A 12,656-nucleotide genomic window follows, 5' to 3' on the forward strand; every position below is an offset into this window, starting at 1 on the left:
GACACTACATACTGATATACACCTGAACATCAGCAGGAGAGGACTCTTTTGAAGTAGAGACACTACATACTGATATACACCTGAACATCAGCAGGAGAGGACTCTTAAAGTAGAGACACTACATACTGATATACACACTGAACATCAGCAGGAGAGGACTCTTTAAAGTAGAGACACTACATACTGATTAAACACTTGAACATCAGCAGGAGAGGACTCTTTAAAGTAGAGACACTACATACTGATATACACCTGAACATCAGCAGGAGAGGACTCTTTAAAGTAGAGACACTACATACTGATATACACCTGGACATCAGCAGGAGAGGACTCTTTAAAGTAGAGACACTACATACTGATACACCTGAACATCAGCAGGAGATGACTCGTTAAAGTAGGGACACTACATACTGATATACACCTGAACATCAGCAGGAGAGGACTCTTTAAAGTAGAGACACTACATACTGATACACACCTGAACATCAGCAGGAGAGGACTCTTTAAGTAGAGACACTACATACTGATATACACCTGAACATCAGCAGGAGAGGACTCTTTAAAGTAGAGACACTACACTACTGATATACACCTGAACATCAGCAGGAGAGGACTCTTTAAAGTAGAGACACTACATACTGATATACACCTGAATCATCAGCAGGAGAGGACTCTTTAAAGTAGAGACACTACATACTGATATACACCTGAACATCAGCAGGAGAGGACTCTTTAAAGTAGAGACACTACATACTGATATACACCTGAACATCAGCAGGAGAGGACTCTTTAAAGTAGAGACACTACATACTGATATACCCCTGAACATCAGCAGGAGAGGACTCTTTAAAGTAGAGACACTACACACTGATAAACACCTGAACATCAGCAGGAGAGGACTCTTTAAAGTAGAGACACTACATACTGATATACACCTGAACATCAGCAGGAGAGGACTCTTTAAAGTAGAGACACTACATACTGATATACACCTGGACATCAGCAGGAGAGGACTCTTTAAAGTAGAGACACTACATACTGATATACACCTGAACATCAGCAGGAGAGGACTCTTTAAAGTAGAGACACTACACACTGATATACACCTGAACATCAGCAGGAGAGGACTCTTTAAAGTAGAGACACTACATACTGATATACACCTGATCATCAGCAGGAGAGGACTCTTTAAAGTAGAGACACTACATACTGATATACACCTGAACATCAGCAGGAGAGGACTCTTTAAAGTAGAGACACTACATACTGATATACACCTGAACATCAGCAGGAGAGGACTCTTTAAAGTAGAGACACTACATACTGATATACCCCTGAACATCAGCAGGAGAGGACTCTTTAAAGTAGAGACACTACACACTGATAAACACCTGAACATCAGCAGGAGAGGACTCTTTAAAGTAGAGACACTACATACTGATATACCCCTGAACATCAGCACACTGTGTCCTCTTTAAGAAATATTAGGCTGAACGTGTTTTGGACTATCCTGTGTTTAGTTCGCTCTGGCCATATGAGCTTGAAAAAAAAAAAGACAATGACTTACATGGGAATAAAATATAGACAGATGGAGATCGTGCCACCTGCTTAGAGTTTGTATAATAGGCGTTATCACATGTAGAGATATTTAAGTAAGTATCAAAAAGTAGGTTGTTTTTTTATCTGGAAGAAAAAATTGAAATGTTAAACTGTATAATGATCAATACATGGTAGTACACATGTTGAAATGACACAGACATGACATTGGCTTCATTCAGCTCAATAACCTGTGTGTATGTCTGTCTCTGCCACAGTGTGGCACTGCACCGCCGTTAACTAACACCCCGCAGCAGAGCGATGCTGACAGCTGCCTGATTAAGATCTTTGGATCCCGTCATGCAGCGGGGAGGGGGTGCTGAGATTTAAATATTTTAAATGAAGATTTAAGTTACTCGCCAGCCAACAGGCTCCGCAAACCGATGTGGTACTGGCTTTCAAAATATGCACCGCCTACTCCTTTTCAGACAGAAGGGGAGGAGGAGTTTAACTTATATATCTGATTTAGCAGCGAGGGAGGATATCGCTAAGCAAAGATACATCAGGGAGTTTTATGTTTCTGCTGCGTCAGAACGCTTCGATCAGGATTAGATCTCCATCTGATTGCAAAACAAAAAGTGTAGTGTGGTGAACAGCTACCAAGAAGACATATATCAGGCTTTCAGAATAAATAGAACTTGTCACTTCATTTCCTGTACACATCGGCTGATCTCGTGTGAACTTCTATCCATGTCAACACCTCATTAACCACGTCCGAACGGCGAACCGAGGATGTTTCGGTGCAATGCTTAACGAGACTGAGTCTGCGGTCCGTGTGCAGCGTTGGCTGTGGGGGAGATTCTGTTGATATGCAATGCAGTCAGCCTCGCGCACACACACTCAGATGGAGATCCTGATTAGCAAAATGAAAATCACTCAGCGCTGATCAGCACTATCATTACTCAGAAGGCAGTGATGAACAACAGGAGGGTCCAACAAGTGACAAAGAACATCTCGAGGGTGCTGTAAGCTCTTATTATCCATCTGACAGAACTTAGTTGAGATTAAACAGCAGTGCCAGGAATAATAAAACCAAGGAAGGCAATTTTTCAGCGAGAATTGTTTAAGAAACCGTCATTAGAGGTAGAAGAAATATATGTTTTCCTCTGCGCCAATACGTGTTTTCTCATTCGAGCGTGAGGATTAAGGGCTCGAACAAATACATGTTATTCTAGCTTCAGGCACACATGATGCTTCTTCATCCTAAGTAGGCAGCGAGCCTCTTGAGCTGCGTTCACCTTCCAAAGGCCCTTTCAAAGATTACAAATCAAAGAGAAGATCCTCTGACATTTGCTTACTTGGAAGCCGAGTGCTCTTTGCTGCGGGCAAATTGAACCTTGTGATATTCTGTTTTTCAAACGGGAAGTCGAGTATATGGTATGCTGGATGTTCGAGCACCCGTGATAACATCTTTAAAAGGAGCAATTGACAACGGATGTTCCCTTTTGCTCTCTTTGAAAACACGCTGAAGCGCAGGGACAGAGGCGATGGGGAAATAACCCCTTAAAGAAGTCAAGGAGTGTTTTTCTATTTATCATCGTAACCATGGGAAACACTCATTGGTGTAACTAAAGGTTGAAAGGTAAAACAATGTTTACCAATGTGGACAACATCTGTTGTTACTGATCATGGCTGTTGGAGACTCTTCGTGTATGCATTACATCGTCTCTGATCTATAATGTTCATACTTTAAAGAGTCCTCTCCTGCTGATGTTCAGGTGTATATCAGTATGTAGTGTTTCTACTTTAAAGAGTCCTCTCCTGCTGATGTTCAGGTGTATATCAGTGTGTAGTGTCTCTACTTTAAAGAGTCCTCTCCTGCTGATGTTCAGGTGTATATCAGTGTCTCTACTTTAAAGAGTCCTCTCCTGCTGATGTTCAGGTGTATATCAGTGTCTCTACTTTAAAGAGTCCTCTCCGGCTGATGTTCAGGTGTAAATCAGTATGTAGTGTCTCTACTTTAAAGAGTCCTCTCCTGCTGATGTTCAGGTGTATATCAGTACGTAGTGTCTCTACTTTAAAGAGTCCTCTCCTGCTGATGTTCAGGTGTATATCATTATGTAGTGTCTCTACTTTAAAGAGTCCTCTCCTGCTGATGTTCAGGTGTATATCAGTATGTAGTGTCTCTACTTTAAAGAGTCCTCTCCTGCTGATGTTCAGGTGTATATCAGTATGTAGTGTCTCTACTTTAAAGAGTCCTCTCCTGCTGATGTTCAGGTGTATATCAGTATGTAGTGTCTCTACTTTAAAGAGTCCTCTCCTGCTGATGTTCAGGTGTATATCAGTATGTAGTGTCTCTACTTTAAAGAGTCCTCTCCTGCTAATGTTCAGGTGTATATCAGTATGTAGTCTCTCTACTTTAAAGAGTCCTCTCCTGCTGATGTTCAGGTGTATATCAGTATGTAGCGTCTCTACTTTAAAGAGTCCTCTCCTGCTGATGTTCAGGTGTATATCAGTATGTAGCGTCTCTACTTTAAAGAGTCCTCTCCTGCTGATGTTCAGGTGTATATCAGTATGTAGTGTCTCTACTTTAAAGAGTCCTCTCCTGCTGATGTTCAGGTGTATATCAGTATGTAGTGTCTCTACTTTAAAGAGTCCTCTCCTGCTGATGTTCAGGTGTATATCAGTATGTAGTGTCTCTACTTTAAAGAGTCCTCTCCTGCTGATGTTCAGGTGTATATCAGTATGTAGTGTCTCTACTTTAAAGAGTCCTCTCCTGCTGATGTTCAGGTGTATATCAGTATGTAGTGTCTCTACTTTAAAGAGTCCTCTCCTGCTGATGTTCAGGTGTATATCAGTATGTAGTCTCTCTACTTTAAAGAGTCCTCTCCTGCTGATGTTCAGGTGTATATCAGTATGTAGCGTCTCTACTTTAAAGAGTCCTCTCCTGCTGATGTTCAGGTGTATATCAGTATGTAGCGTCTCTACTTTAAAGAGTCCTCTCCTGCTGATGCTCAGGTGTATATCAGTATGTAGTGTCTCTACATGTCTCCATGCTTTAATGTTCAAAAAGCTCTTTATTTGTCTCATACTGCAGCACCTCTTTTCACCCTCTGTCTGAAACCAGAGCCCAGTCTGCTCTGATTGGTTAGCTGGCCGCCTCTGTTGTGATTGGTCAACCGCTTAGAGATGTCCCGCCCCTTAGCCTATCACGTACAATGTGTTAATGCTAGCCAATAGAAGTGCACGTGTTACATAGTGATGTCACTTCAGGAAAAATAAAACCCAAAAAGCGGAATAGGGCCTCTTCAAAATGCAGCTGGACATTTATCTAGATATCAAAGCTAAAAAATATATCTCTTAAATGTTTTTAGATTGGGACCAAAGCTGCAGTGTGTTTGTGTCTCGCTTTCAAAATGCTAAATTATGATAACACACCAGTTTTTTTTAAAATAATTGTTGTTGTCTAAAAGCGCATTACTAATGCAGCTGTGATTACAAGCGCGAGGCCTCCTAATTTTAACGGATATATTTTGTTAACAATCAAAAACTACAGCTCCAATCAGGATGTGATTGAGCTCTCACGATGCTGCAGTTGATTTGTTGTCAACAAAAGAGAGCGTTGCATCTTAGTTAAATGTAATGTTATTTCCTGTCTTTCTCAGGCTTTCTAGTTTCGACTTTCACAACAACAACAAGGTCATGTGTGATCGCAAAGCCTCCCTTCTGTTTGACATAAGTTCATCTTGTGTTCATACATGCATACGGTTGCTTCTTTAAATAGCCAGGCGTTTAAGCTGTTCGCATCTGGGTTAAACGTTGTGCGGTGAGATGCAACACTGAATTCAGACATGTTGTAAAAGACGTCTCGGTGCAGCTTCACACGGTGTCACACACACTCCAGTCCGTTCAGACACGTCAGCCTCAGAAAGCCATCACTTCCATGAAAGAAAAAGAAACAATTTATTTCAACCCTACAATGGTTACATGGAAACACACTGATATGTACTTACAAAAATTCCTCAGAGAATAGAACCGTTTCACATTATTGAAAATGAAATATTTTTTAGTGTTGTTGCACATATGTATTTTTTACTTAGACATTTCTCTGCTTTCAGGTAGAAAGAGAACACGGACAAAACAAAAATCTTCAAGGTCAGTTTGAAAAGAGTATGTACACTTTGTCACAAAACATGATTAGTTTCAACCTTCTCTCCAGACAAGGCGGTTACATTATAATGTGGAAATTAATCTTGAAAAATGATTACCATAACCAGTGTCCATTTTTTTTTTGCTCTGCAATCTTTCCTCATTTTATACAGCAGGACATTTCACGCTTGTATCCAAAGACAGAGGAACGAGGCACTCTTCACCTGTTAACACATTCATAATGCTCCAGTGGGGAGCTCTAAAGCAGCTGCATAGCACATGAATGAATACCGGATCATGCCTTCATGCAGTGTTCATGCTTTCATGTCATTTGTGACAACGATGTGTCTGTTTAAAAGGCAACAAATTCCAAAATAAAAGTCTCTTTGTGATTGCCATTCCCGGTTGTAGACACATAATCAAACAGTGTAAGGTAAGTCTATCAATCACCCCTTCTTAAGATCACATTAAGGCATTATGAATGTGTTACTAATCTAAAACACTCTCAAATCCAACGGTAACATAACCCTTTCCAAATCTATTCATATACAACATTTAAACAAATGAAAACAAAAATATTAACAGAATCTAAATTCCACCGAAATTTGAGAATGATGCAAGTACTGAGCACCCTGTAATAACATCATGAAACCAATGTCTTCTTATTTTTTATCTCGCGTGTGGCTGCACAAGGGGTCGAAAGGCATAGAAAGCAAAGGAGTCTGTGCTGAAAGATTTCAAAGGCTCAGACTTTCCTCTTTCTCCTCGAAAAAAAAATCAGTTTATGAGAGGCAGAGCAGAGCCACCATGGACAGCAGGAGCGCTGCCAGACTGCAGGACACACACCGGCACCCCAGGGTGGCTGATTGACCAACAACAGATGGATAATAAAAAGATATAATACAAGCAACAAACACAGAGAAAGAGACATTTGTGTGTATGGCAATGTCATGGTCCATAGGTGCCCAAGAAGATCACACATGAAGACGAGACACGGAGGAAAAAGGGGGGAGGAAAGAGGGAAAAGAGGGAGAGAGATAGAAAAATAACGTCAGAAATACAGAAATTACAACTGAACCGAGGAATAAAAAGGGACGTCTACATGTGAAGCTAGAGGATCAAAGTAAAAAAATAAGTCGTAGCATGTTAGCAGCACGGCAAGATGACGCGTGGCATGCATGGGGGTGAAAGGTCACGGACATGAAGGGAATGACAACAGACAGGAAGACGAGTCAAACACAGAGTAATGGTTAGCAACAAGACAAGGTTTTAATGCGCCATGGTGCAGATCAGTGGCAGTTGTAAGTCACGCTGTAGAGTGGTGCAGGAATGAGTCAGCATTTAAGCACTTCCTGTTCCCTCTTCTGGAAGTTTCTGCTTTTGAAGGTTTTTGATCCACAGCATACATTTGGTCAGTAAATAGTAATACCCCACTGGTGAATTTAATCGTGAAGTATTATCGTATTGTAGCGTACCTTATTGCATTGTATCATATCGTAAAGTATTATCATATGGTATTGTATCTTATCGTATTGTAACATAATGTACTTTAAGGTAATGTATTGTATCATAGTGTATCGTATTGTAACATATTGTAACATATTGTGACATATTGTAACGTAATGTAACGTATTGTAACATATTGTAACGTATTGTAACGTAATGTAACGTATTGTAACATATAGTAACGTATTGTAACGTAATGTAACGTAATGTAACATATTGTAACGTATTGTAACGTAATGTAACGTAATGTAACGTATTGTAACGTAATGTAACGTATTGTAACATACTGTAACGTATTGTAACGTAATGTAACGTATTGTAACGTAATGTAACGTATTGTAACGTATTGTAACGTATTGTATCATATTGCAACGTATTGTATCATATTGTAACATATTGTAACATATTTTAACGTATTGTATCATATTGTAACATATTGTATCTTATTGTAAGGTAATGTATTGTAACATATTGTAACATAGTGTAACATATTTTAAGTTACGTATTGTATCATATTGTAACGTATTGTATCATATTGTAACGTATTGTATCATAGTGTATCTTATTGTAAGGTAATGTATTGTATTGTAACATATTGTAAGGTAATGTATTGTAACGTATTGTATCAGAAAGTATTGTATCGTATATATTCTTCGTTAATGTATTGTATATATTATTCTATCAGGAAGACTTGTATCGTATTTCAAAGCATTATCGTATTGTATCATATTGTATTGTATCAAGTGTCTAAATGAGACTACTAAACGTCATCTCACCGAACATTAGCCGCCTTTAGCTTAGCGGTGGTGAAGTCATGGGCTGTAGTTCCTTTATAGCCCAACATTAGCTTTTTACTTCTGCAAATTTCATTTACACTTCAGCTATTACTAGCGTCAATAACTTTTCTTTGCAAAGAGCTTGTTTTCTGCAAACCCAATGGGAAAATACCATTGGATTTTTGTCAAGGGCACCAGGGAGATGCAAACTTACTCTACAATAATAAGTCATGCCTGCAGTACTCTATTGACGTGCATTTGTAAAGGCCAGTGGTGTAATGGTAATGCACACACATGCTAACTTGCCACTATTCCAAAAGCGTTATTAATGGAGAGATTATAAACACAGTATGGCCTCCAGATGAATGTTATTGTATCTGTGTCTCTGGAAGTGTTTGCCAAAGGCTATGTTGTACTGATAGATACAGTATGTGATCATTTCAACATCCAACCAGTGATACTCCCCATAGCTTTAACACTGACTTGCTGTGTGAAAGAAGCAGCATCATGCCGACAAAAAGCCTTGAGATAATTGAGTTAATCCAGATGAATTGTTTTGTAGAATTGGAGCAGGGAATACTCACCTGTTTATTACTGACTAAATAACAGATTTATGATGCTTAATTGGCCGCGTTTTTTATGTTCTCGTTTGCATTTAGCAACTCTGCAGAAAAATCCATTAGAAAGGTTTCCTCATTAGCTGGTCGGACTGCAATCTGGCAGCATTTAGGATTCCTTCAAAGCATATTTTCTGTCGTAATTAGTGCAGAATAGATGCTGCTGAAGACACTGCAGGGAAGACAAGTCATCTTCTAAAAGATTTGTATAAAATATTACAGGTGTAGGAAGATAGCAGTGGTTGAAACTGATCCTAATGCCACTACTACACTTCACATATCACCATATTGTCTTATGATACTTTTTGTAAATAAAATGAATTGTGTTGAGAATGCAGGCGGAAAGGGACGTGCATTTCTTCAGATCACATCACTGGTCATGCACACACACGTCAAGACAGAAGCTGGTTATGAATGGATGAGTCGATGAATGGATGTTATAACAACTGCGAATGTTAATATCTGTTTAATTTACTCCAATGTCAGTCTTAGTTTGGGGGATTTGGATTGTCTGTGTCCGTGTTAGGAGGCTGTTTGTTTTGACACTTTTCTGCTCGGAAATTATGATGAATTATGAATTATCTCTCCACAGCTGGGCAGCCTCTCACCTGCTGTGGAGCTCACACGCTGCAGGAATTAGACAAGCCCAATGTTATCGAGGCTTTTTAGAAACGACAGAATCAAAAGACAATTTTTCCGCCAAACTACAGAGATGTTTTGTCTTATTTTAAACCTGACTACTACTGACATAAGGACGAAATGTTGCACACATTTCCATTAAAACAACAATTACTTTAAGGACGTGAGAGTATTTCCCACATTACAATGTAAAATCAAAGCTCATACTTACAGTTTTATAAATAAATTGTACACATTGCACTCAAACTTTACCTCCATGCTTTACCTCCAACTCTTTCCTGATTGGGGATCAATCAAATATATTTAAACCAATTGAAACAATATTATTATAGATGCAATATATCCTCTATCCGTCTACTGTTTATATATATATATATATTTACATTTTAATTTATTTTTAACTTATGTGTAATGCCTTGTTTACATGTGCAATTTCCCAATTTGTGTTTAATAAAGCTTATTTAATCGATACGAAAATAATCTAATCTAATAGTTTGAGAGATACTTTACATTTCATTTAGCTGCACTTGTATCCAAAGCGATTTACAATAACATCCTTCATTTTTAAATGTTTTCCCTTTGGTTTATGTGTGTGTGCGTGTGTGTGTGTGTGTGTGTGTGTGTGTGTGTGTGTGTGTGTGTGTGTGTGTGTGTGTGTGTGTGTGTGTGTGTGTGTGTGTGTGTGGCGGCCGTGAACAAAGAAAACAAATTCAAACTGATTGAAACCTGCTTTCGGAATTTGCGTCCAAATTTAGAGCAGGGAGCCAATACATATATTTAGAAAATGAGAAACTGTACCAAGAAGGGGAATTAAATGCAGATGTTGTAGCTAAAAATAAACCTCAGCAATTCCCCACATGTCTCAAAGGGAGGGGAACTCAACAGCAACTTGAAAGCAAACCACACATCCAAAACAACAACATGAAATGAAAACAATTAGGGGAATTAAAGGGGGACTGACTTGGATGAAGCCCACATGATCCAAACCTCCCACTGATACATGGCTGATGCCCAGCAAGCGCATGAAAAAAGAAAATCTCTGCTTTTCTTTATTCGCCATGCACTGGCAGCCATTGCATTTCAGGGTCTCCAATAACACACAGATTAATCCAGCTGGAAGAGGCTCCATGTAAACACTATTAGGGCTGCATCCCAACATTAACAAAGCCCCACACTGCATGACAATAGGAGTGTGAGACCCACTAAACCTGGCAGGGAGCGAGGGATATTGAGATAGAAAGAATAACAAGATGAGAGGTTTGTGGAAAAAAGGGAGGAAGGAGGCCATTTTGTTTGAGTAAAATGGTATTTTTTGTAATATAATAAGTTATATATTTGAAGGAAATCCACTTCCTGTTCTCTAGTGTGGATATCAATGGTTCAAATGTTGAACATGTTTTTAAATGAGGACTGGTTGCTAACAAGTGTCTAAATGAGACGACTAAATGTCATCACGCTTAACGTTAGCTGACTTTAGCGTAGCCGTAGTGAAGTCATGTGACCATACTGTAGTTCCTTTATAGCCCAACATTAGCCACCTTTAGCTTAGCGGTGGTGACGTGAAGTCATGTGACCGTGCTGTAGTTCCTTTATAGCCCAACATTAGCCACCTTTAGCTTAGCGGTGGTGACGTGAAGTCATGTGACCTGTGCTGTAGTTCCTTTATAGCCCAACATTAGCCGCCTTTAGCTTAGCGGTGGTGACGTGAAGTCATGTGACCTGTGCTGTAGTTCCTTTTGTAGCCTAACGTTAGCATTTTACTTCTAAAATCATAGAGTGGTGTTAATATGTGGAGATTATGCTGCTGAACAAAATGTGTAAGTATCATAAAAGATACAATTATAGTTACATGAGGGAGAAGTAGTAGTACAAAACATTTGTATGAAGTAGTAGTTTTGTAGCTCAGGTTTAGTGAATGGGGAAGCAGCCCGAGTTAAAATTATCAGCTCACACAGCCAGAGAGCAGAGGCCGACCGTGACCACCTGAGGACAAGTTGTTGGTATGAACTGGACAAAATGCTCCGACTGATATCTGCTCCTCTTCACGCTCACTGGAGCTCAGCAGCAGCTCAGCAGCAGCTTCACAGAGGAAGAGCAACGTGATGCTGAGTTGTATCTGTAGCTGCAGAGTTATTGAGGAGGAATAAAAACATCTCTGCAAAAGGTGAGCATAATGTTTTAAATTGCTTATTCTAAAAGTCCCCTTACATAACATTTGGGATGTGGATTGTATCCACTACACTTACACCCAACAAATACAAATATTATGGGCAAAATATTATTTTAACTAAGCTTTTAATTAGCAATATACACCTTCGTTTATTTTATTATCTTTTCTTTTTAATGACTGATTTTAAATGCCATTTTCTTAATGTCTTTCATTTTTTGTAAAGCACTTTGAATTGCCTTGTGTTGAAAAGTGCCATATAAATAAACTTGCCTTGTTCTTTTTTTTACATTTATTTTATCATACTTTTTTTTAATTTACCTTTCATGTTTTTATTTGAATTTCTTTATATTAATATTAATTACTTTATTATATTTACACATTTTGTAAATATCAGTCTTGTGGTCACAAATTGTGTCTTATTTCAATCCTACTTCTACCGAGAGGGTTATCTTTTGTCAACTTTTAGATCATTTCCTAGATTTCTTTTGCTTATTTGAAATTGTTGTTGGTTTCAGTATTGTGGTCACGGGGAGGCCTCGCTGCACGCTGGCTGTGTGTGGATGCTGGGGAGATGATGAGATGATGGGATTTGTACCTGGGATGGTGGTGGGGTCGCTGGCGGTTCTGAAGGAGACGACACCTGGCTCTGATTTCCCCTGCTGGTTCTCGGCCACCACGTACACCTCGTACTCCGTGTTCCAGTCCAGGCCGCTCAGCGTCACGTAGTCGCTGTTGCGAGGCATTCGGATCTCTGGCTTCCACTCAGACACGTGCTTCTGAAAGATAAAGGAATATACGAAGGACACAAATCAACACTGTGCACTCAACTGTTAAACACCTGCACTTTTGAAAGAACATCCATAACATTCATCTGTTTGCAACTTACAAATTATTTATCTAATATATCATATTCCAATTACTTGTACATAGACTTTCCTTGCACTATTTCTATTGATTTTATTTGTATTTATTGCACTATTTTATGTCTTTTAATGTGTAGCATTGGCTATCCTTCCTGGGGTCCTCACTGACACTCTCAAACACACATAAAACAAAACAGCTCATCATTTCATGGAATTTACAGTGCTATATGAAGTGAAAACTAAAATGGTCATCCAATGTTAGCCATCAAAAGGTCAAACAATAATACATACATAGCCACAGGCACAGTTCAATGATACGTTATAATACTGAGATTTCTTTTAGCAACCTTTTGAATTGTACAGTATATGAGAATTTTCATGAATGAAAAGTTAAACCCTT

At 39.0% G+C, this 12,656-nt stretch overlaps 1 protein-coding gene across 2 annotated transcripts in view; it reads right to left on the reverse strand.

Moving 5' to 3' along the window:
- Positions 1-12,656, reverse strand: part of LOC117459055 (neural cell adhesion molecule 1-like) — a 310,157-nt gene that overhangs the window by 17,895 nt on the left and 279,606 nt on the right. For both annotated transcript variants that reach the window (XM_071205485.1, XM_071205484.1), the window contains one exon: positions 11,989-12,169. In XM_071205485.1, the coding sequence (XP_071061586.1) occupies positions 11,989-12,169 (181 nt within the window). The remainder of the gene's footprint in view (positions 1-11,988; positions 12,170-12,656) is intronic.

This window comes from Pseudochaenichthys georgianus, chromosome 14, assembly GCF_902827115.2.
Source record: "Pseudochaenichthys georgianus chromosome 14, fPseGeo1.2, whole genome shotgun sequence".
In the NCBI taxonomy this organism is placed as follows: domain Eukaryota; kingdom Metazoa; phylum Chordata; class Actinopteri; order Perciformes; family Channichthyidae; genus Pseudochaenichthys; species Pseudochaenichthys georgianus.